The sequence below is a fragment of the Bubalus bubalis genome, chromosome 7 (genome assembly GCF_019923935.1).
Source record: "Bubalus bubalis isolate 160015118507 breed Murrah chromosome 7, NDDB_SH_1, whole genome shotgun sequence".
Taxonomy (NCBI): Eukaryota; Metazoa; Chordata; class Mammalia; order Artiodactyla; family Bovidae; genus Bubalus; species Bubalus bubalis.
In genome coordinates, this window is record NC_059163.1 from 58,687,356 (window position 1) to 58,714,088 (window position 26,733).

Here is a 26,733-nt window from a genome sequence, read left to right on the forward strand (position 1 = left end):
TTGATCCCTGGGCCGGGAAGATTCCCCTGGAGGAGCGCATGGCAACCCACTCCAGTATTCATACCTGGAGAATCCCCATGGACAGAGGAGCCTGGTGGGCTACAGTCCATGGGGTTGCAAAGAGATGGACACCACTGAGCGACTAAGCACAGCGCCCAAAAAGAAGAAAAAAATGTGTAGGTCAAGGTCACATTTGTAAATGTGTGGAAGAGGATCTAAGGAATATATCTCAGATTTATAACAATGGTTATATTGGAGAGAGTTTGACAGGAGTGTAGGCACTATTTTTAAAGCCATAGAAAGTCTCTGATGCTGATCCTCCTTTCTTAAAAAAATAGTTTTATGTATTTATTTTTGGTTGAACTGAGTCTTCATTGCTGCGATGGTTTTTCACTAGTGGTGAGCGGGGGCTATTTTTTGTTGTGGTTTGCAGGCTTCTGGCTGCAGTAGCTTCTCTTGTTGCAAAGAGGCAAGTAGCTCCGTAGTTGCGGCTCCCAGACTGTAGAGCACAGCAGTTGTGGCACATGCACTTACTTGCACTGTCTCCTGTGGGGTCTTCCCGGATCAGGGATCGGACCGTGTCTCCTGCCTTGGCAGGTAGATTCTTTAACCACTGAGCCACCAGGGAAGCCCACGGAGTCTCCTTTTACCAATGCGGACACTGAGGTACAGAGAGGTTTAGTCAACTTTTCCTAAGGGTTAAAGCTGACCAGCGAGTCACAGAGGCACACCTGGGCTTGACATTTAGCTCGAACGCTGTGCTGTTTTCTTCAGTATGGCGATCTGCTCCGCTCCCTGTTGGTTTCCGTCACGTACCTTAAAAAGCACTGTATTTGTGATCAAGGGTAGATGGGTAGAAGGATAGGAAAAAAGTGGAGACTCTTCACTGTACTTTTTTATCTTTTAAAACTATGTGAGTACATTACTTATTCAAGTAATTAACTTAGAAATAAAACTTTGTTAGCATTTCAAAGGCATTATAAGCAGTACAGTTATATACAAAAATTAATTAGACTTTTCCCACTGAATAGTAAAGTTTTTGAATGCACTGTTACAAAGAAAATATATACTGCAATATTTACTAGCCTTTTAATAACTTTAATAAGACTGTCTTATCTTACCTTTGTTGATTTCTAAATTGGTAGAATTTTTCTCATGTTAAAAATATATATAAAATTAGGAAAACCTTGTATGTCTCTGAAGGCTAAATGGACATTAACAGCAATTCACACTCTGTACCACTGCCTCATCATTGCTGTGTAAGGTCTGATTATTTAACTGATAAGCTGTACCAGTACAAAGAATATGAATCTGTTTTTTGTGCATTTTATTGTACATTTCCAATAGGACTTTTAAAACAAATGACTGTATTTCTGACTACATTCTCATAGGAGTGTTTTAAATGATATATTACAAATGGTGGTTCAGTTCAAGGCTGGCAAAACTGCAGTACAGAGAATGCCCATTTCGGGGTGCTCATGACAAAGCTTTACTTACTCTGCTGGCATGTTGCCTTAGGTTACACAAGTGTCAGACTGTTCTTAATGCAGTTGTGTTTTGCCAGGTTTTCTTTGCCAGGTTCTGTTAATGTTCAGAAACATTAAAAAATGGAGGCATTATCTGACGTTACTGATACCTTTCTATCCTAGCCTAATACTCTAAATTAGAACTCTAATGCTTTACTCATTAGATACTGGCTGATAAGACTTAAAGAGGTGGATAGGAATATGCAGTAAATCCCTTTCAGTTAAAATCAGGTATCTTTATCATGTTACATATAATTCTGTTTCATTACTTGATTTAATAGTGGTAATACATCTGTTGATAAATACTGGTTTTTACTGATGTAGTAGTAGAATGCTATTAGATAGATAGAAAGATGTCAACACAAAATCACAATCTAATTATAAATCATTCTTTTAAGTTGTATAATTTTTGTGTCTTGGAGGGTATTTTTAAAAAGAGGTGTTTCCTTATAACTAATACATGTAGTTTGTTTTGGTTTTTAAAAAATCACTTGTATTTCCTTACAACCATAAAGATGGCCTGGAGAGAGGCTTTTTCAGTTCCCACTGAAGCCACTTGCAGAATTATTCTGTTTTTATCCTCTTCTGCTCCCTTGTCACCTCCTTCTCCTATTCTCCTCGACTGGCTTCACTTGGCATACAGTTTCCTCTATTAATGATAGGAGTTCCGGAAGGAGAGAACAGATGGATTTAAAAATGTGAATTTAGATTATGTTTTGTGTTTTTCCTCTTCTGTTGTAACCTAAGATTTGGAATGTAGATAATTCCTTTTTTGTTTGTTGAGCTCTGTAGTTCAGCCCTTATCTAAACAGTATACCTGAAACTTCAGCATCTTTAATTTACTTAAACTTGTTTCTGTATTAAAGTACTATAAACATGTGCTCTGGGAGATCATTGGTCCGATTCCGCTTAAAAGCCTGAAGGCCTTGTAAATTGTGACTAATGTCCACTGTACTTAAATAAATCACATTAAGTAAGACCTGTTATTGGCCTGGAAGATGTATGCCTTAAAAGTTTAAGAAACTTCTCTACCCAGGAAATGTTATCTACTCCTAGTATCTTTTCCTCTTAATATACTTTTTGTTAAATGTTTAATTATTGAAATAAAAAATAGAGTAATATTCTTTCAAAAAAGCAATCAAGGTGTTAAAAGTAAGACCAACCTCCTTACTCACTTCTCTGTATCTGGCATAATGCTACTTCCCTAGATGAACTTGGTATGCATTTTCCCAGATCTTTCTAACAAACATTTAGATACTATGATATATATATTTTATCCCCAATTTAATAATATTGAGCATTTTCCATGTTGCTATAAAGCCTTTTTAATAATACGGTTGACTTTTGGTTTTTACTTTAATCAGTAAAGGAGATGTTCTGTATTTCCTTCTTTCAAATCTTAATATTTTTTATCAATATCATCTAGCCACTGGAAAACTAAATAGTCCTGTGATTTATGGTACAATTGATTTTACCAATTAGAAAGTGTTGACCTTGAAAAGAAAAAAGTCAGTTATTTTACCAGCAAAAATGGATTTAGCAGAGAATTGCAATTCAGGACAAGCAAGCCACAGTGAAAGCCATAGGCAAGTCCAAGGAACATTATTTTATAGAGAAAAAGGAGAAAGTTCAGAGGGGTCATTCTGAACAAAAGCCCATTGGAGACAAGTGAGAGTTCAGGGTGATTATGGTTTCTCATTGGCTGAATTTCTGGGGTAATCAGTTTCTTATAGGAGATGCAACATGCATCTTGTACCATTGGGGCCTCTAATTAATGACTCTTCTACTGAGGTCTGTAACAATAGATAAATCTTATAATTGGCGTCAAATTGTACTGTGTAAGAGTTCTCCCCTCTGGCCTCCTGATTTTCCTTTGTTTTCACAGAAGGGGGGTTATGTTTTATTTAAAAGATAACAATAACTAGTGCATGTCTTCATGGCCCAAAATTCAAGGAGTACCAAGTGTAGAAAGGGAAAAATAAGAATTTCCCTATGTTTGCCAGCTCTCATTGCCGCTTTACTAATTATAAGCTATTCATAGTTTCTTTTATATTTCCATTGTTAGGACTGTATAACAAATTACCGTAAAACTTAGTGGCATAACAAAACCTTTTAATTAAGTGGACAAACTCTGTCTGGAGTTCATACAGAGCACAGTGGAGATGGCTAGTGTGCTGCATAATGTCTGGGTTCTTAGCTAGAAGACTGAGAGGCTGGGAGCAGGAAGAGCATGTAAGGCTTGCTCACTCGCTGTCTGGCAGTTGATGCTGGCTGGTGGCTGAAACCCTGCTTAGCGCTGTCAGCCAGAACACCTACATGCAGCCCTTCATGTGGCTTCTCGCCTTCCTCACAGCACAGTGGCGTGGTTCCAAGGGCAGGCATCCATCCCAGGGGAGGATGAGGAAGGGAAAGAAGCGTGCAGTGGCTAGATACTTCTTGCAACCTAGCCTAAGGTGTCACATACAACACTTCTGCCATACTTTTGGTTGTAACAGTCCTGAGCCTGCTCAGCTTCAAGAAGAGGGGCAATAGACTTCACCTCTTTTTGAAATTGAAGTATCATTGATAACTAACATTAGTTTCAGGTTTATGACTTACATGTATTGGGAAATTACCATCATAGTAAGTCTAGTTAATAACACTTGTCAGCATACACAGTTACAGTATGTGTATGTATGTTTTGTATGTACATAATTTTTCTAGTGATGAGAACTGTTAAGATCTATTCACTTAGCAACTTTCAAGTATGCATATGGTATTATTAACTATAATCACTATGCTGTGAATTACATCCCTATAACTTAATTATTTTATAACAGGAAGTGTACATTTTGCCCTCCTTCACCCATTTCACTTACCTCCAACCCCCAAACTCCCCCACCTCTGGCAACCACCAATCTGTTCTCTGTATCTTTGAGCTCTATCTTTTGTTGTTGTTTTAGTTCCACATATGGTATTTGTCTTTCTCTTACTTATTTCACTTAGCATAGTTCCCTCAAGGTCCATTCGTGTTGCCACAAAAGGCAAGATTTTGTTCTTTTTTAAGGCTGAATAATGATTCCATTATGTGTGTGTGTGTGTGTGTGTATGTGTGTGTGTGTGTGTGTGTGTATACACGTCCTGGAGGAGGGCATGGCAACCCACTCCAGTATTCTTGCCTGGAGAATCCCATGGACAGAGGAGCCTGGTGGGCTACAGTCCATGGGGTCTCAAAAGAGTCGGTTGTGACTTAGCTACTAAATAACAACAACTTTCGCATATTTGTATTTATTTTTGCCCTTGTTGCCTTTGCTTTTAGAGTCATCCAAAAACTCCTCACCAAGACTAATGTCAGGGAGCTTACCAACTATGTTTGCTTCTAGGATTTTTGTGGCTTCAGGTCTTTAATTTATTTTGAGTTAATTTTAAACCATTTTTGAGTTAAGAGAACTAAATGTGATCAGATATAATTAGATTCTAGCTATCTCTCAGTTAAGACATTGGGCTTCCTCAGTGGCGTGATTATGCAGGAATTCTTGAATGTAACTTTGTATTATGTCATTTCTTTAAAATTCTCCTTCTGTAATTTGGCAATGTATATCAAAACTTAAAATGTATGTACCTTCATTATAGTAACTCTTCTGTATATTCTAAAGAGATAACCAGTATGTAAGAATGTTTTTATAGAAACATTCACAACATTGTTTTTCATATACAAATTTGGAAATTGTGTATTTAAATGGAATTTGGTACAGTATTAAAAATTAAGTAGAGCTGGGTTTTGACAGTCTAAGGTTATTTCAAGCCACCCTTATTACTGAGAACTATATGAGGTCTGGTTAGGGAACACTGACCAACTGTTTAACCATTGATTTGAAAGTACATTTTTGCTGTTGGTTTTGGCATTTCACTTAAAAAAAAAAAGTGATAACTATGAGCAGTCTTACTCACATAAACAGGCAGCCCTTTCCTGCATAATGCTATAATCTGAAAGCATACTATGGGCCATGACCTGAGTTTGTATATACATTTTGTATTTGATTTTGTATATGTTATATCTTTTAATCCTCACCATGATATTAATGTTGATAACAGACTGTATTTATTTCTTTTGTAGTTTGAAACTCTGCTTTGGAAAGTAACAGACACAGAATTTGAACCCAGATACCTCTGACTTTGAAGCTTCTTCTTTGAACCACTGTTCTGTATCACACTGTTTATCAGTCTGCAGGTAGATCCTGTGCCTGGGAAAGAAGAGCACCTCCAATACACATGAGATTCTTGAGTAGACACAGAAAAATGGCAAATAAGTTCTTGTTTAGGTTCTGTGTTAGTTGCCCCAGGCTGCTCTAGCACAACACCACAGACTGGGGGCCTCAAACAGTAGTTACTTCTCATGGTTCTGGAGGCACTGGGAAGTCCAAGATCAGGGTGCTGCCTGATTTGGTATCTGGTGATTTGACTCTTTTCTTGGTTTTCAGATAGCCGCCTTGCTGTATCCTCATGTGGCCCAGAGAGACTGAGGGCTCTGCTCTCACCCTCTCACAAGGACACTAATTCCATCAGGGTGGCTCCACGCTCATGACTTCATCTAAACCTCATCACCTCCCAAAGACCCGCACCCCCAAACTCCATCACACTGGGCATTCGGACTTCAGTATATGAATTTGGAGGGCTGGAGGGAATACGAACATCCATAGTAGATACCTTTTGATAATTCCAAAGAGAGATTTTCTGTTTTTCTTGTAATTTTTTTAAAGAAGTTCTCCAAGCTAAGATTCCTCATCAGTTCAGTTCAGTTGCTCAGTCTTTGTGACCCCATGAATTGCAGCACTCCAGGCCTCCCTGTCCATCACCAACTCCTGGAGTTCACCCAAACTCTTGTCGATCGAGTCATAGAAGTTTCATTTATCTGCTTTTTTGCCATTAGAGTCTTCTCTTTGATCTATGTTTTTTTCCATCAGCCTCTGACAGCCAAAGTTCTATATTAGGCTTCCTAGATATCCTAAGAGACTATTTTAGGTTCTACATTTTCCCTAACATGAAATCTCAGTGCCAAGACTCTTACATTCTTTTAATCTATGTTTTCTTCTTTTTTCCCCAATGAAGAAAAACATTTATTCTAACAATGCTATTTTGTCTCATCGATTTTGAAGCTAATTCGTTTAAGGAACTTTACATGACCATTCTGGTTAGGTGAGGAAATCTAAATCTACTTTTAGTTCTTCCCTGCCATCCTGGGATCAGTGTTAGTTAGCAAAAGGGTTTACCTGGGGAACAACCATTGACTGTAAATAGTCCGCATGTGGTTCCCCCCGCTCCACTGCAATAGAGAAAATATTTGAAGTTACTGCTATGCCTGTTTCCCTTATATTATTATCCTTTTTTAAAAAAATAAAATTATAGTTAATTTACAATGTTCTGTTACTTTCTGTCATATACCAGTGATTCAGTATTATATATATATATGTACACATTGTATTTTATATTCCTTTCCATTATGGTTTATCACAGAATTTTGAATTTAGCTCCTTGTGCTATATAGTAGGACCTTGTTGTTTATTGATTTTCTTTTAATTATTTTGTTTTCACAAATGACTTCCTTTTGGAGTGGCCAAAATCAGCATCAGTAGTCCCACCGTATTCTTCAGATAAGTCAAGAGAAAATGAGATGCACTGTAAATTAGACCTCTGTTTAAAGAGTTTTATCAAAGCAGTGAGATTCTCTTGTTGTACTAAATGTGTTTTTCTAATTCTTTAAAGACTGTATACTTTACCCATCACAAGTGTTTGAATCTGACATACTGAATATATATCCCAACACACTGGTTTGGACAGAACATGTGAGTCCAGGACTAGAAATGTGGTTATGATACTTTGGCACCTCATTATGCAGAGCCTGCAGCATCGTCTGCCTGTGAACATGTAGAGTGTAGGTAGCCAGTAACCCGTGGAAGACCAGCCAGAAGAGCAGGATCCAACTCCAGCTCTCAGTGGAATGTCCCAAAGACTCACTGCAGCTCGGACTGGAGACGTAGTGCTTCAGTCAGCCAGACTCTCAGTGAATAATTTCTTTTCATTCTTGGTCTTGTGCGTGTGTGTGTGTGTGTGTGTGCAGGCACTTTTTAACATTTTTATTAAAGCTGAAAGGGCTTCTTTCTGCAAGGCATGAGTTGTAATATGACTTCCCACTTTCTGGCTTCCCTTACCTAGAAAAAAATCAGTTCTAAATCGACATAGCTACCACATAAAACTGACATAATTTCTATATTTGTCAATTGTATGTGAGTGAATTAATTTTCTAGAAATTTGTATAGCAGGACAAATTATACATTGCTGTTTTTATCATAGTCCCAAAAGGAAGCTTATTCCATGTAGTGATACCGAAAGGAAAACATTGGCTATGTTAATCTTAGAGGCTGTTAGATAATTAGATATGGTCATTTTCACCTTACTCTGAATTTGCTTCTGTTCAATTGTATATCAGTTGTATATCAATTCACTGGAATATTTTGTAACCATTCAAAATTGTGGCTGGTTATGCAATGTTTCAGTCTAATGATATGTTAGTAAAAATTATGATACAACATTTTGTACATTGTAAAGTAAAATAGAATTGGGATTAGCTAACCTCCTCCAAATTCAAATTTCTTCATCTGTAAAGAAGGAATAATAGCCCCTGCCTCCTCTAGTGAGTGTGAAGATTATCTAAATTCTTAGTATAGTCCCTACCACATGAAAGTTCCTAGTAAATATTTGTTATTATACTGGTTGTAGTTATGTGTGATTTAGTTGCTCAATCGTGTCCAACTCTTTGCATCCCCATGGACTGTAGCCTGCCAAGCTCCTCTCTCCCTGGGATTCTCCAGGCAAGAATACTGGAGTGGGTTGCCATTCCCTTCTCCAGGGGATCTTTCCCACCCAAGGATTGAACCTGGGTCTCCTGCACTGCAGGCAGATTCTTTACCGATTAAGCCACGAGGAACCTTGGTGATTGTGATTATGTGAAACTTGCATATTTAAGACTAGAAAACATAATGATAATTGTACTAGGCAGAGAATTAATCCACATTAATTCCTAAGTATTCTGTAATGTTTCTTGTATTATACTGTAATACAAATAATTATTTAAATTATAATTTAAAGTAATATTTATAAATTCATATCATTAAAATATATTTGTATTTAAATGTACTTCTAATATGATAATAATAAGGTACTCCTATTCCACATTGATTAAACATATCAGTATCTGTTATTTATCTTAGAGTTAGAGGCAGTCAGACTAATGCCATTAACAGCAACGTGTGCTGACTTGTGTATGTACAAAGAGCGTGAGGTTGACTAAATCCAGCAGCTGAATAGTATTGCTTGTATGCCCCAGACACAGTGGCCTCGTGGTTCCTCAGCACCAACTCCCAGGTACCTTTTCATCCAGGGGCCTTTCCTAGTTGTTTATTCTGTCTGGAATTCCTGAATTCTCATGTCCTTGATCTTTACTGTTACTGTCGTAGGGATAGTCCCGTAAGTGTTCCTGCCTCTGTGTGCCTGATTTAAAGTGGCTACTGGATTGCCACTGTATGCCATCCTATTTTCATTCTCTCTGGGACTCTTTGACATTTTTATATTTCTTAGTTGTCTGATTTTCCCCACAAGACTGTATGACCTTTAAGAGTAGAAATTTTGTCCTTTTCACATCATATCATCAGTACCTGGAACTGTACTTGGCACATAGTAAGCATTTAGTAAACATTTTGAATGAATAAGTGAATATAAATGATTGTTGCATTATAACTAGACATAATTAATGAGAATCTCACATTTTAAAATGAACATTTGTATATAGATACACAAAAATGTTTCTTTTTTCTTTTCTTTCATCAATGGTTCCTAATGGCTTTACCTGATGTCATTATAAGTAGTGTTGAATGATTTAAGGGCTAGATAGTAAATATTTTAGGCTTGGAGTCTGTATGGCAGCTACTAAACTCATCTGTTTTAGTGAAAGCAGCCACAGATAATATGTAAACAGAGGGGTGTGGCTATGGTTCAGTAAACTATTTATGAAAATAGGCCTCCAGCCTGCAGGTTGTAGATTGGTGACCTGCTATAGACTACAAAACCACTGCAAGGGTGTGGGGTGAAACTCTGACCTGCATCATCGCTGGAACATCAAAAAAGAACACACTGAGCATCTTCTCTGGCAGACCCACGTTGAAGCAGGAGGATGGGACTGATGCAGGCATGAAAAAGAAGCCTAGAGCTGGTGATGCGGCCCTCCATTGAAGTAAATCTGTGAGGAAATGGATCTGGGGGCTTTTCACATGAAAATCATGTTATTTGTAGATGTCATTGAGCTCCAGTTAGCCAGCAAGTTAGACTTCAGGACAAGGGCAGCAGTTCTAGTAGAGCTATAGCCAGAAGCCAGAGCCGGCATTTGAGTTACATAATGTACAAAGAACTGATCATTCATTGGTCATTTCAATCACAGCTGTAGGTTTGGGGATATGCTGCGTGGTTGATAAATATTAAACCCACAAACGTTCTTTTTACTCCTTATTTGATGTCTTAATTGATTAGATAGTGTTTGTCCTATCCAGTGACACTTTTTACCTAATAAACCTTTGTGTTTTACATAATCTACTTAGAGGTGGAGGAGGAGTAATAGGAAAAGATACATATGCTTATAAAAATGTAAGGACATCTCTAGCCAGATTCACAAAAAAACCTGAGGTTTGTGGAGGCTTACTTTGCCAACAAAGGTCCATCTAGTCAAGGCTATGGTTTTTCCAGTGGTCATGTATGGATGTGAGAGTTGGACTGTGAAGAAAGCTGAGCGCCGAAGAATTGATGCTTTTGAGCTGTGATGTTGGAGAAGACTCTTGAGAGTCCCTTGGACTGCAAGGAGATCCAACCAGTCCATTCTAAAGGAGATCAGTCCTGGGTGTTCTTTGAAAGGACTGATGCTAAAGCTGAAACTCCAATGATTTGGCCACCTCATGCGAAGAGCTGACTCATTGGAAAAGACTCTGATGCTGGGAGGGATTGGGGGCAGGAGGAGAAGGGGACAACAGAGGATGAGATGGCTGGATGGCATCACCAACTCGATGGACATGAGTTTGAGTGAACTCCGGGAGTTGATGATGGACAGGGAGGCCTGGCGTGCTGTGATTCATGGAGTCGCAAAGAGTCGGACACAACTGAGTGACTGAACTGAACTGGAGGTTAGGAGAGAGTGAGAGATTTACTGTGCATGGAGTATCTTTTTATACTTTTGAATTTCATATTGTATATACATATTACTTATTGGTAAAAAATTAGTAAAACTTAAACAAAATATACGCAAAGTAGGAGATTCATTAGATCTGATTTGTGACCCAAGGGGCTGGAAGTCTTTTTTTCAATTTCTTTAGAATGTATAATTTGTTTACAGTATTAACTATAGTCACCATGCTGTATATTACATACCCATAACTTACTGATGTTTTTTTTAACTAGACATTTGCACCTTTTGACCTCCTTCACCCATTTTCCCCACCCTTCTCCCCCTGCCTCAGGCTGTCACCAGTCTCTTCTCTATATTTATGAGATTTTTGTTTTTAGATTCCACATATGAGTGAAATCATACAGTATTTATCTTTTTCTGACTTACTTCACTTAGCATAATGCCCTTGGGGTCCATCCATATTGTTGCAGGTGGCAAGATTTCATTCTTTTTTTATGGCTGAATAATACTCCTGTGTGTGTGTGTTTTTTTTCTTTATCCATTCATCCATCAGTTGACACTTAGAGGTTATTTCCATATCCTGGATATTGCAAATAATGCTACAGAAAAACATGCAGTTGCATGTATCTTTTTGAGTTAGTGTTTTTGTTTTCTTAAGGTAAATACCCAGAAGTGGAACTGCTTGCTTTATATAGTAGTTCTGTTTTTAACTTTTTGAGGAACTTCCATACTGTTTTCCATAGTGGTTGCTACCAATTTTTATTTCCACCGATGGTGTACAAGGGTTTCCTTTTCTCCACATCCTCACCAACACTCATTATTTACTGTCTTTTTGATAATAGCCGTAGAATGTATAAAAGGGTTTTTGAATTGATTCTTTGCGTATTTAGGAAGGTTTAAAGTATCCAGCATATTTTTTTTACAATAATTAAGATCTGTTTTCCCATTCTAATTCAAATAAAACTATTTTTAGTGGTATACAGAAAAACAAGTCTGATCATCTTAGCAATTTATAATATGATTTATTCTGTTGTTTTAGATGAGGTCATAATTTGTCTAGCATGGTAATAATAATACCTAACGTTTCTTCTTTCTTGGGTTGTCACTACATTTATATGTGCTGTGTATTTAATTCTTATCTGTATTCAGATATAGGCAGTATCCTCATTTTACCATGTGAGGAAACTAAAGCTTAAAGGTGTTAAAAAATTTGCCAAAGGTCTTGAAACTCTAGAAAGTTGCAGAGCCTGACTTTAAATCAAGAGCTGTCTTTCTTCAGAGTCCAGCTAAGCACGACTGCCATGGAGTGACTTCCCTCAATAATTGCAAGTGATGTTAAGCTGCTTTAATGGAGAGAGGGTGTGATTATAAAGTAATGAGGCTGAATTGAAAAGTTGCATGCTCATTCTGTTTACTGTGTCATCTCTTTTAAGATATATGAGATTATCATTTTTAAACATCCTAAAAGGCCTCAGCATAGGGTGAACATTCATAAAAGGATGATGTCTGTTTATTTATAGATGGGTCTTTTCTTTTCAGTTATCTTTTAAAATTCATAATCAAAAAAAAAATTCATAATCATATGGTTCCAAAATGAAATTATATGTTAAGATAGACAATGAAAACTTCAAATCCCATCTCATCAGAACCTGCTCTATTCCTCCAACCACTGCCCAACCCCTGTGGTATCATTTTTATTAGTTTCTTATTTATCCAACCACTATTTATGCAGATGTAAGCTAAAAGGAAAAAAAATTCCTTTCTTTCAAAAGGCCTTTTCTATAAAGAGAACCTATTTTTCTCTCTCTTTGCTTCTAATTTTAAGTGAGAAAAAAATCTTGTTAACAAAGTTTACTCTTTCTTCAGTAGCTCTCCTCTATGGTTAAGGGCTTTTCCTTTGGTAAGTCTAATAACATGTGGCAATAGGAGTTTCTGTCACAGGTAACTTTTTAAAATTCCTAATTTAAGTAGGTGAATTACACCAGATCACAGTATATTTGAGTATTATGTTGAGGAGAAGAATATCCCACCAAAACTGATCAGGCCCTATATGTATTCTGTGTTTTTATCTGATATTTGATTTTGAAGGTACAATAGATAGTGTGGTAGCGTTCATTAAAAAACAAAGCGCGATCTTTCTGATAAGTAGTATCCATTTTGGTAAGTCTGGTGGCTAATTTCCTTTTTTCTTATTCATTGTAGTTGAGGCAGTCCCAGTCCTACTGCACAGACACAGAATGTCTTCAGGAATGTAAGTAATGATGGGACAGGAGGACGCTTGGCGTTGGGGGCACAATTAGAGGTCAGAATACGACTGAACATTTGCCAGAAATTATTCTTAGAGTTTGCTGCTTAAGGAAATGACTCTCAGTAATGTATCTCCTACTTAAAATGCTTTGTTTTTTAAGTTAAAAATGTGTTTTTTAGTCCTGCTACAAAATCAAAACCGCTTCATTGAATAAAATCATAAAACCACAGATACAAAAAAAGAAAAAGTTCCAGAATAATAAAAGAAGACCACTGTTGACAACTTGGTGTAAACCCTTGCAGACCTTTTTTTTGGGGGGCAAATATGTGAGGAACCGGGCACTTTGGACTCATTGAACTGAACACCGGGGCTTCAGCACAAACCCCTCACTCTTTCCCTAGCATCTGTCTGCATCCATTGGCAACTTTGAGAGTTTGTGAACGCAGGGAGGGGAGGCCGTTCTTTGCCAAGGTTTGGAAGCTTTGGGAGCCATTGCAATCATTCCCTTGGCTCTGACATTAGTAGTCTCAAGAGGGTGTGGACAGTGGGGAGGTTTCTCCATGACTTTTGAGGCAGTGGTGATGATAAAGTGAGAATCAGTGTAGGAAGGTGGATCCTGCATGGTGAATGTAGCTGGCGGACTTGGTGGCCCTAATATGAGGCATCTTTTTTCAGGATAGAAATAACCTGAGGGATACTTTGAGGGGAAATAGTAGCCAAACCAGTCCTGTACCATAATAATTTGACCATAGGAATGGAAGTATGACATTCACAGGATGGTGAAGCCTGGCACAATTCAATTCATATATACTTACAAAAATGGGATCACTTTGTATATGTTGGTTTTCACTACTATGTTGTGACTATATCAACATGTATTTACCTTAAAAATATTTACTAAATAATAATTCATTATGAGGATGTACCAGTGTTCAAATAATTCCCTTCTGTTGGAATCTTAGGTTACTAATATACTTTTGCTATAATAAATAATATTTAAATAAACATCCTTTGTACATTTTAAGGCTTTTGACATATTGCCAAATTGCACTTATTAGTAGGCAACCCACTCCAGTACTCTTGCCTGGAAAATCCCATGGATGGAGGAGCCTGGTAGGCTGCAGTCCATTGGGTCGCGAAGAGTCGGACACGACTGAGCGACTTTACTTTCACTTTTCACTGTCATGCACTGGAGAAGGAAATGGCAACCCACTCCGGTGTTCTTGCCTGGAGAATCCCAGGGACGGGGGAGCCTGGTGGGCTGCCGTCTATGGGGTCGCACAGAGTCGGACACGACTGAAGTGACTTAGCAGCAGTAGGCTAGTTGCTTGTACTTCATATATCTGAAGCTGAGTGCTACTTTATTATGTATATGAAGCTAAAGCAAAACACAGTAAGGTATCATTATAAAGAGGCTCATTACTACATTATTAATTACTGTTAATACTGTGTGAACTGGGCGCATCCCATCAAATTGTGTAAATGGAACAACTTAGAGCAATAGAAGCTAGTACAGTGGCTGGCTCAAAGTAGAAGCTTTGTCAGAAGGTAGTCGTTTGGTGCAACAGGACAATAACCATACGCCTCTGGGCAAGAAAGTAACAGACAGATGTTCCATTAGGTTTGGGGCATGATGGGTGGTGATCGATCCCCCACTCCAGGTTTCTTTACGTTGCCTCTTCAGCAGCATTCACTAACCTAGAGTGTTCCCTCTGATAAGCAGCTTAGATTTTTGCCTCAGCAGAAAAACTAAAACCTGTTCTTCTTGTTGAAATTAATCTCATTGAACTTCTTACGGGGGAAAAAATAAATTTATTGTATTTCTGGTGTTTGTGACCCTTGAGCCAGCCCCACCTGTAAACCAAATATACTCTTATTTCTGTGGGTGAAATTTCACTTCTTTAATCCAAACATAAAAGCAAGACTCTAGGGCTTGAGTATTAATTCAGTTATCTTGGCCAGTCGTCCACCACCCACTCCGCGCACCCCAGTCCTTTTAGCATTTGGTGGAAATCCTTTCTAACAGCCATGTCTTTAAGTGGTTTAAGCAGTTGTTTCCTCTGAGTGATATGTAATTATTTTTCTGTGTATTTTAAATCTTCAGCAATGAGCTAATGCTCATATATAAAGTATATATATTAATCAGGGGTCCCCACAACCCCCCTTCTGTTTCAGTAACTTGTGAGAATGGCTAATAGAATGGAGGAAAATAATTAAAGTACTGTTACCAGTTTATTATAAAAGATGCAGCAACCAAATGGGAGAGATGCGTAGGACAGGGTACCAGGGGAAGGGGTGCAGAGCTTCCCTGTCTTCTTGGGTGCACCGCCCTCCCAGCTAACGCCATGTGTGCCCTGGCCCAGAAGCTCCGTGAACCCCATCATTCAGGGGGTTTATGGAGGTTCCGTTTCATAGGCGTGAATGACTAGATCATTGGCCGTCTATATAAGTTTAGAGAAATAATCCCTCAGGATCTGTCAGCTGTTAGATCCTCTCTCGTTTTCATTTTCCTTGTGTCCAACTAGGTTAATAGCGTCACTGTAACTATCCCATTTGACATCTTACTTGATTATAATACTTACTTTTTCTTGTAACCAAAGACTTAACTGCCGGGGTCCAGCCCCGGCTGATCCAGGGTATTCGAAGCGGGGACGGCGTCGGTGACCTATTTATTTATAAATATTTATCAAAGATATAAAGAGTAATAGAATGAGGATAGCTCAGTAGGAAAATTCAGTGGAGAAAAGAGGCTGAGTAGCTTGGTTTATGCGGGAGACCAATAAAACTTCAAGACAAGAAGTTTGCACCACTTATGTAGGCCGCAGGCGTCCTTCCGTTCTCCCGAAGGAGAGGAGACACTGAGGCCTCCCCGGTCGGATCTTAGAAGCCCAGGCATAATTAGCAAGCATGGCGGGTTCCGCGCTCCAGATGGAGACTCAGCCAGAATTTGAGAGAAAGAGCGATATGGGGAGACCAAGTTTTGGTGAACAAGGCCTGCACTTTATTTTCCAAAGTAGTTTTTATACCTAAAGTTGTGCATAGAGGATAATGGGGGAAGGGGTGGAGTCATGCAAGGACAGCAGTTCCTGGTCCTAATCGAAGCCAGGCTTTCAAACTTACAATATGCAAAAGTTCAGGTGAATTACATCATCTTCTGGCCAGGAGGCCTGTTAACATTTTAAGAAACTTTTCTTTCTCTAAAGGTGATTATTCCAAAGTCAGGCACCAGCCTCCAAAAAAGCATTCCTATAGGGCAAAGGTGAGGTGGGCTCAGTCAAGAAAAGAATTAACTCAAGGGTCCAAGGTTACAAACATTGAGGCTACTACTTACATTTCTATACACCCATTATATCAATCAATACACTGCCAAGGACACAGTAGGTAAGGAGTCTGGAGACTTAGTAGCAAACATTGGCCCAATAAGTGAAAAACCCTTCACCAATACAATTTCTAATCAATCTTTTAACTACTCAAAGGAATCTGTGTTTAGACAGTTTAGAACATCTCCTGCCTCTCACAGTTGGGAGGCTGTGAACAATCACATGTGGCCGGAAAAACCGATTCAGGCAGGCTAGAGGATTTCCAAAGGAGTTTGTAGGTTGAAACACTGTCACACCCAGGAATTATTAACTGGAGCTGTAAGCTAACTCTTTTTTCAGAGAGAGGTAGTGGTGGACAGCCCCCGTAAAGTCAGAGGTGTAGGTGAGAGCACAAAGCAGAAAGTAGGCAGGCTCTGGTTTTGGGGGTAGATGCTCGAGAATTTCTAGGGGGACTCCTGAGGTTCAATCCCGCCTTTGCGTATGCCGAGCCCCCTTCCTCATGACCTTTGCCATGGGCGGAGTTCCTCACGCTGGCTCCCGGCAGTGACAGAATTCTAGTTGAGCTATTCCAGATCCTGAAAGATGATGCTGTGGAAAGTGCTGCACTCAATATGCAATATGCACTCAATATGCAATATGCCGGCTCCCGGCGCTTAACCATTGAGTAGAATGCAACACTGTATTTTACTGGACAAAATCCTTTTACATTTTTATGATGTGACATTTTTCTAGACCATAGAGTAAAAAGTGTTTATCCTCTTAAGGCAAATAATTCCTAGGCAGTGAAGAGAACAGGTTTTATATCCCCCATGTGATTGTACTTCTTTAATATCAGATTATTTGGTACTATATTAATGTTTAGAATATTTAGTGCCAAAAAGTTATCACAGTAAAAACCATAGTGGCCAGATCATGTAAAGGCTCTTTCACTTCTCCCTGTTGACTTTACAACAGCTGCTCCTGATACTTGTTTGTATTGGCTGCATGCAGTGCCAGGGAGCTTGAGTAGCTTATATGTTCTGAGACTTCATGAAGAAGCCTAAGTTAAGTTAGTTCAGGTATCTAGTATCTCTAATCCCAAAATACATGGTTCAAAACTCAAGCAGTTAATTAGTATATAGTGAAAAGATGATTTCCTACTCCTATTCTCCCATCTATCGAGGTCCTGTCTCTGGGTATTATTGGCCTTCTGGGTATCTTTCCACAATTTCTTTGTGCATATACAGGCAAATATTTATTATTTGCCACTCCCCTTTCTTAGTACACACTGTTTTTCACCTGTTTTTCCCCCTCTGTCAAGAAATAGCTTGTTGCTTGTCTCATGTGAACGTCCCTCACCATTGTGTTACAGCTTCACCCCAACCCCCACATACCATAATTTCTTAATTGCATGCTCTTGGCAAACGTTTAGGTCTGTTTTCAGCTTTTTGTTAATAACCCTGCAGAGTATGTCTATGTAATAGACATATCAGCTAGAGCACAGATCAGTAATGGCTGATGTTTATCAAATACCTATTGTGTTCCAGGTATTTTTGTGCTACTTTTCATGTACTGATCATTTCTGTCTTCACAACTATTCTATGAGATGGTGGTAATATTGCCATTTCACAGGTAAAAAAAATCGAGGCACAGAGATTTATTTAAGAGGTGGTAAAGTCAAACAGCTTGAGATAGTCTCATTTTTAAAAAGTTAATGAACTAATTAGGAGAGGTTGGAAACGGTTCTTTCAAACTAGAAATGCTACCCTAGTCTAGAGAAGAAAGGAAAGAATGGGCAGAGAAAATGGAGCTTTTTTTCACCAGATGAGAGCAGGTTGTAGGATGTTGTTGAATGAGTTAAATGAGATCATGCCAGACAGGGAAAAATAATGAGTCCCCAGAAGGACAGAGTTTGCGAAGTTGGTGAATGGCAGCCAAACTAGCATTGAACTATTGCATCAGATTCACTTGGAAAGCTTTAAAAATACTCTTGGTTCCTGACCCCACCCTGGAGGTACTCCTGAATTAGATGATATGAGGCAGGGCCTTAGAAATGGTGACGCTGATGTTGTCACAGGCTATTCTGTTGGGCAGGCAAGTCAGGGATCCACTGGATAAAGGAGGAAGAAGGAATGAGGTTGACTAGGGCAGAGTATGATTTTTCTGAGAAACATAAGAGGTAACATTGATGAGTAGGGCCACGTCTGGTGAGGAAAGGCCAGGCTGAAGCGTTCAGAGTTGAAGCAGTAGACAGTGGAGAGCGAGTTGCTGGATTAGTCAGCAGAGGTGTGTGAAGAGCAGTGTTATAAGCAGACTTCTTCGGCAGCAGCGTGCAGAAAGGAGAGGCCGCGGTAGGCACCAAGCCAGGAGACAGCACCGGGGGACTAGGAGTCATGTTAGCACCATGGGAGTCTCACACAGAGAGTGAGCATTTTACCACGTTTGCTTTGTCTAGAACTAGGCATTAGTAAACGTGGGATCTGAGGTTTAACTATCTGAAACTTCACAGTCCTTTACTTGTGAAGAGCATCAAAAAGCAAGGGACCCATTTTCCACACTGAATTGGCATTGGGCTTACACTTGAGGTCTAACCAATGTAGCATTTTACTTCTGAGTGGTGCACTATATGAAGTGATCATATGTAGACAGCACAGTTCTCTTTGTTTGACTACCTTTATATACTCTAACAGCTAGTTGTAAGTTTATCAGAAATCCTTTTAAAATCTGTATTTGCCAATTTTACTACCCACAGGAATAATAATTTTCAGGGGCCTGTCTTCTATGTGATACGGTGAGAGATTATGACATTGCGAAGAGGTTAAGAGCACAGACCCTGGAATGGGACCACTGTATTTAAACCGCAGCTTTGCCACATGCCGACTGTATGACATTGGGATTTAACCCCCCATTCCCCAGATTCCTCATCTATAAAATGAAAGATTTTATATACCTGCCATAAAATAAGATTGCTGAGGAATTCCTAGGAGGTCCGGTAGTTAGGACTCAGCACTTTCACTGCTGATGGCCTGGCTTCCATCCCTGGTCTGGGAAGCTGGGAACCAAGATCCCACAGGTCTCCAGGCTCAGCCAGAATAAAAATAAAAAGATTGTTAAAAGGGATTAAGAGAGATAATGCCTGGTTCAAAGTAGCCGCTCAACTTTTAACTATTATTTAGTAATAAAAATAATAGATAATATTTTGCTTTTTAAAAAAAATCACTCTTGGAGCACTTGAAGGATAGAGTTAGAGGAGTCAAGAGTAAGTGTGAGGAGGTTGGTTAAGAAGCCACACTGCAGTACACCAGACAAGAAGTGATGGTAGCTTGAACAAGTGTGGGCATGGAGCGGAAAGTAGACAGATTTGAGTGGTATTTAAAAACTAAAATTGACAGTAACCACCTATAGATACTATTTTCTCTAGAAATCTGATCTTCTAGAATTTTCATTTCTGACACTTTGAGTTCTCTAATACACATTTCATACATTATAAATTTGTTAAGCTCGTTTCATGAGCCAGGTACTTGTTATTCTGAAATAAATAAGATAAGGCTGCCGTGAAGGACTGATAGCTATACAGACCTGATTTTTTTTTCCTCTGGATAAATGCATAGACTTTGAAATAGCTAGATCTGAATCCAAATTCTTTTTCCAAAAAAAGGCCAAATTAATCTCTTTGTTTGAAAATGTCATTAAAGGGATCTTTAATTCATATATGTACAACTGAGATGTCCCCTTTTCCTTAAGCTCTGTTATTTTTTCAGGATGCTTCGGTAATTAAAATGCATAATCCCCTCTCCCCTAGCATGGCTTTTCTGTATATCAAGTGGTCTTAACCTGGGTTCTGCAGATCTCAGTATAGCTATGAATTGCCATGAATCTGTTGCAATTATTAATATATACAAAATTGTTAAATGTGTATACGTGGATTCTTATAGTGGAGTCTTTTTTTTATCAAATTCTCAAAGGATTCTATTACCCCAAATTATTAAGAACTACTATACTATTAAGAATCTTTATTTAATAGTCTCTGGCTTATGACTATTTTATACCATTTACCATTTAGATTTTCTCACAGGAGGAAAGGGAAATTGAAGATGTAAATATTTAATAATTCTTAAAATTATTAATAGTTTTTATGTTAATACAATTTTGAAGTTATTTAAACATTAGAGTTTGTTTTTACATTTACTAACAACATGGTAATTATTCAACAGTTTTTGTTGCAAATACATTTTCTGTTTGTCTTTAGTGCCAGGACCCTCTAGTGATTATGGCATCAGTATTACCATGATCTTGATGGCCTGGATGGTTATTGCAGTGATCTTGTTCCTGTTGAGACCTCCTAATCTAAGAGGATCCAACCTAACTGGAAAACCAGCCAGTCCTCATAATGTAAGTGTTGTGGATTAGAGATCTTTTGGGGTGGGGGGATGGGTGTAGTCTGGGAAAGGGGTGGAGTTGTTTTGACTGAAATATCTAAATTACCAAAAGGAAGATTTAGCTCATAGAGTAAATTAAATTCTTCCTATGTAGTTCCAGTAAGTCTTGCAATCCAAAATGGCTTAGTTTTCATGGAGTTACACATAGAGAAGTACAGACCAGTAGCCCCCACATCATTTTAAGATGAATTTCAATGTTTACTCACACAAGAAACATAAAAAATGGTCCAGTTCATAATAATCCACAGTGATAGTTCTCAGATCTCAGTCCTCCAGTTTCTAGTTCTGTCCACCTCACAGTTGATCCCTTGCCTCTCATGTCCCAAGGTTCCTAGATACTCTTACTAGCTACAGTTCAAATGTCCCTACTTGTGTGGACGCATGCACACACACACACACACACTTGCGTGCGTGCACACACACACACTTGTGTGTGCACACACACACACACACACTCTCTGTCTCTCACTCATTCACTTTCTCTCTCTCCATTTTCTCCCCTTCTGTCCTAGATGTCAAATATAGCAGAGACATGGAGCCCATCTGGCTCAACCTGCTTTCCCATCCTATTTCTCTCAAATTCATTCGACAGTTCGGCATCACAATAGGTCAGCTGAGCTGGCAAAAGGAGTGGTAGGAATCATTTATGTTGATAAATTTTGATAGTCATGATTATAACAATTTTTAGAACCTAAATGATAAATATGATATAGTGACCCAACAGGGAGTTTTTGATTACCACCTTTAATAGAGCCTCCATTAAAGGATTCTTTTTAATTGTTTTCAGAGCCAATATTTATACTTTTTTTCTTTCTCATTTCATTTGAGTAATTATCTCTTTAAAACTGTTTCCATGGTGGATTCACTTGATGCCACCAAATTATCCCACTAGTTCCCTTCTTCAGCCTAAAATAATTGCTTCTTTCCCCCAATCTTGCGTTGCTAATATTAAAAAGAAGTTTAACTAGACCAGTTGCTTATATAGGAGAAAGCAACGTTGCTTATATAGGAGAAAGCAACGTTAATTGGTCAGTGCTTTGGGACTGGAACATTTAGATATGTAGCATGCTGACTTTAGTTAAGAAAGAAGCCGTCATTAGCCCTATATAAAATGCCTTATTTTTAGGTTTTCTTGGAGAGGAGGAGTGTATGCATAAAACAGCTTGTATATTGTCTTGATAAAGTACTTTCTCCCTAGCCTTTTTTCTTTCTATGTACAGTTTTGTTACTTTCATATCAAAGAGCGACATCCTCAATGTTTGGAGCTAAATTAGAAGCCATTTAAAAGTGACAGAAATGCAAGATTACCATCCCCTGAACCTTAGTTCATTGTAGACCAGCAGTTCTAGGAATGGTAGTCCCATAGCTCTAGGAACAAGCATGAAGACATATTGACCAATTCCAAGCAGAAAAATTGATTATCCTCATCTGGGGTTTCATATAGCATATCAGAGTAATAAATAAGTGGAATCTTGCTAAAGATTCCTAAAAGCTCTGCTCTTTCCTTTACAGTTCAGATGCTTTCTATTACAAGTAACAAAAATCATTTCCACCTGGTTTAAGTAATTGGCTTTATTGGTGTACATATCAAGAAATCCAGAGGGAGGGTCAGTGTTTAGAAAGTTTTAACAGTTCATTAGAGACCTTGTTTCTTCCTCAGACCATTATTTATTCCAAGGTAGGCACCCTTTCTGGTCCCTGTACGGCAGCTACCAGTAGGAGCTGGAGCCACCTATTTCCTCACTGACAGATGTTCTGTAGAGAGAAATACAAGTCCTTAGCTTCATTTTAATTGTACTGTACTCAGTCACCTTATTAGCAAGAAGGATGAGACTACCTTAATTGGTTTAAATATCACCTCTGGAGCTGTCAGGGAGAGCACTTTCACCTAAATCAATATCACTGTTACAAAATTTTCTTTTTTTCCATACTACAAAGAAAGACAAATGTTGGTGAATCACAGTGCTCTCTTGTGCAGAAACATAGAAGTCTAAATAAGTATATGATTTAGGATGGGAAGTTGAGGGCCATCGCTGCTCAGTTCTTAACTGTATGTGTTAGATTGGTTGCACTGGGGAATTTAAGAAGTCAATTTCATAATTTCTCTCTCTCTGATGTCAGGGACAAGATCCACCAGCCCCTCCTGTGGACTAACTTTGTGGATATGGGAAGTGAAAATAGTTTAACACCTTGCACGACCAAATGAACGAAGATGACCAGAGTACTCTTAACCCCATTAGAACTGATTTTTCTTTTGCATCTACAGTATGGGATGGTATTGTTTTCATGAGCTTCTAGAAATTTCACTTGCGAGCTTATTTTTGCTTCCTGTGTCATCACCTTTCCTATATTTGAGTAAATGATTACATTAAAAAGTTACATGGGGCTTTTTTGGTTATCCTGAACGTAAACATTCCATTTGTTCTGTTTGTAACTGTGATCATAATTTTTGTGCTAATTTCTGGCCTGATAGAAGGAAATTTGAGATCTCTACATTTAAATATTTTAAGTAGTTTCAATGGGTTTAAAAATTGTTTTTTTAATAAGGTATTTATAAAGGTATTTGGGGTTACCTGAGATTGTATGAAAGAAGATTAGAACCACACTGTATTTATATTTACCTTGGTAGTTTATTTGTGGATGGCAGTTTTCTCTAGTTCTTAGGACTGTGACAACTTTTGGAATATTTTACAAATTACAGCTGAAATCTGTATCATCCACTACAGATGATTTATGTGGCTAAGAAGAAGAGAAAAGAAATGAAATAACTGTTTACTAAGTTTTTATTCCCATAAAATGTCTAATATTAAGAAAACTTTAAATAAACATGATTTAAATATGGTGGATGATTTACAGTCCATTATATGAAATTTGTAAGCCTCTGCACACTAGCCTTATTACACAGTTCATGAAAGGAGGAAAAAATTTAATTCTTTCTACCTTTGCCAGGTATAATCTATACAGTAATAATTTAAGCTATAACTTATTTTTAAAGTGGGTGCCTCTCAGGAAGCTGCTTTTGTGTTGTAAACTTCCCTGTTAAATGAAACGATCTTAAAGCTGTCTTGGGGGCCTGTTTGATTACTGACATTTGAATGCTATTTACTTACTCTCTTTTTTTTTGGAAGAAAAATTTTAGAGTCTTGTTATCTTTCTGACTTTAAAAAATATTTAATGAATTCTTGGTTTACTCCAAGGGAAAAGGAGGAAAATGAGAAACAATCAAGGGTATTTTTTTCTCAATCTCTGTCTCATTCTTGTTTGGTAATAGGATGAATTGGGGTGGGGAGGAGCACTAATATAAGGAAAATTTTGAAATGAATAAAAATGTAAAAGGTTTCATTTGGTCTTGTTCAGTTTGAAAGAAAATGAATACAAATGGCATAAAAAGTCTGCATGACCTGTGTGGTTATAGAATTTTTTTCTAACAAATGATTGCAGATGATTTATGGGGGCTAGAAGATATTTTGCTGTCAATGTAAGGATGCTCCCCCTCCCAGATCAGTTTAGCTTTTCACTGTATAGATCTGAGAAATTACTTGTATGAATTGAATAAACTTCTCCATATTATTGTACTGTTTAATAGAGTCTCTGATACAATTACGTGACACTCGTAGGGTATTTTTCTCCTTTATTATGATTCTGTTCTAGGCTATAAACACTGTAAGGGCTTCATTTCTTTATATAACCCGATATCGAATGCTTGCATTCCTCCTGTGCATCTTGGCTTTGTGCTCAACTTTTCTTGAAATAAAATAACCTACTGTTAATTACTTGTGTTAATCGAGGGGTGTCATAACACAGGTAAGTCAAATCCTGGGTAAAAGAACACCATAGATTTAAGGTTTTTCCTCTCAATATGGCCCATTAAAAGCCTTCTCAGCTTCATAGCTTTTAAAGCAGAAACGGCAGGAATGGCCTAAGATGGAGCTGAATCCCTATAATCATTTCTTTTTCTGCCCTCGCCCCTGAACTTGGAAGGCTAGCACATATCTTGTAACGGTCTGCTGTTTAAGCTGCTAGAAAGCTAGTCTCTGGAAGAGATAGTGATGTGTCACTGAATCTGCAGTTCACAAAGAACTAAGAATTGACTTTGGGGAATTCCCTGGTGGTCCAGTGATTGGGACTCCATGCTTTCACTGCCTAGGGCCCAGGTTCAATCCCTGATCAGGGAACTAAGACCCTGTAAAACACAAAGAAGAATTGACTTTGGTTGAAGGAAGTGGCTGTGACCTAGAAACAATATCTAGTATTAGCTAGAGACCTGGAAGTCTGGGTTCTTATTCCTAGTTCTTCATTTCTGTCACATATACTTAATTGACATTACATTAGAATATTAACCTTTTCCTATATGGACCTCTATTTAATAACAAAAGTTCTTAGTGAAGTATTTAGTCTTGGTTTTTCTGCTTGTACAATTTCTCTGCCCTCCCAACAAAGATAGTATGGGTTAGCACATAAAGTATTCCTTTTAACCTAATTAGTAATTTATATTATTCTGTTTTATCCCTAAAGCTTCTACATGTGGCCTTTTTATTGAGCACACCCTTACTCTATTTGGCTTGTAAACATTCACCTAAATTATGGCTACAATAATTTTTAAATAGTCTGGGAAAAAGCTTCACATTTTAATCACTTTTGGCTCTTAAACAGCCCACAAATGCCATTATAGTTTATTTTGTTTTAGAGTTATTTAATGTTATTTTATGCAAAATAATGTTGTGTTTTGTTTTGCCTTCCACATGGAAAAAACATTAGAACTGTGTATAGTAAAAGATTTTATGATGTATCTATCCAAACACTAACCCATGTTCAACAAGTCATATTTTAATTAAACTACTTGGAGAGAGTTTCTAAAGTAACTATTAACTACAGCCATTCAGGTTACTTTTAGTGTCTTTGTGATATGCGATGTTACAGTGTTTATAAATTATCTATATCTTATATTTTCAAAGGAACCTCAGAAGTCTCACACCCTGAATCAAAGTCTGTCAATGAATATGTGCTAAAATTTGACCAGCTCAGCTTAAGACACAAAACAGCAACTTGAAGGAGAAATCGAGAGAGTTTAAATTAATGGGTGAAATTTTTGTTGTTGCAATAGTAGGTTTAGTCTTAACTTTATAACATTTCTAAATGAAAAGTCATATGTATTTGTTACTGTGTCTGATGATTACTTTGTTAAAAGCAAAAGTGGTCATGTGATGTACCAAATGTTAACTGCTGTTTTTAAATGTTTAAATCATGCCAAACAAATCATGTCTGTGCCATCCAGGGTTTATTGTAATCTTTTACTGAGTACTTGGATTGGGAAAAAGGGCTTGTACTATGCACTTTTTATTAATGAATAAATAGGAAACATTAGTAACACTCACTGTGTTCTGTTTGGTTTTTGTGGGAAGAGAAGCGAGCATCTTTTGCCTAGTAAAATGTTAAAGTCCTTTATTAAACAGGTTTTTTTTTGGTAAGATTTTTTTTACCCTTAACTAAGACATTCCTAAGCAAGAAGACCTTTGAGTTATACAAAGAATATTTATGTAATAGCAGTCTGGGGCCAGTATTCAGAAGGATTCTAAGAATCTCTAGGAAATTAGGTTGCAATTACATTTCTTTTGTTATTTCTTCCTAGAATACAGGTCCAGTAGACAGACATTTGCTATCCAATAGTGTTAATTATATGAGCAGATATATGTTACCCAAAAGGAGCTAGACATGTAACTGTTCTGAAAACACACAAAAGTGAAAATTTGCTTTTGCTGTATGACCTGGAGTGCATCCAGATACTAAAGATCACAGAAGCAACTAAGTGTTCATTGACAGATGCACAGATAACGATGTGGTATACATGGAATAGAATATTATTCAGCCATTAAAAAAAAAGGAATCTTGCCATTTGTGACGTGAATGAATCTAGAGGATATTTTATGCTAAGTGAAGTGGGCCAGAAAGACCATATGATTTCACTGATATGTGAAATACTAAGAAAAAAATGAAAACAGATACACAGAACAAATGG

General features: G+C 37.8%; 1 protein-coding gene across 1 annotated transcript in view; it reads left to right on the plus strand.

Annotated features, from left to right (window-relative positions):
* The window catches only part of SMIM14 (small integral membrane protein 14), a 61,486-nt gene extending 35,399 nt beyond the window's left edge, over positions 1-26,087 (plus strand). The window contains exons 3-5 of the mRNA XM_006066146.4: positions 12,934-12,982; positions 20,528-20,670; positions 22,839-26,087. Of these exons, the coding sequence (XP_006066208.1) occupies positions 12,934-12,982; positions 20,528-20,670; positions 22,839-22,871 (225 nt within the window). The 3' untranslated portion in view covers positions 22,872-26,087. The remainder of the gene's footprint in view (positions 1-12,933; positions 12,983-20,527; positions 20,671-22,838) is intronic.
* Positions 26,088-26,733: the final 646 nt, after the last annotated feature.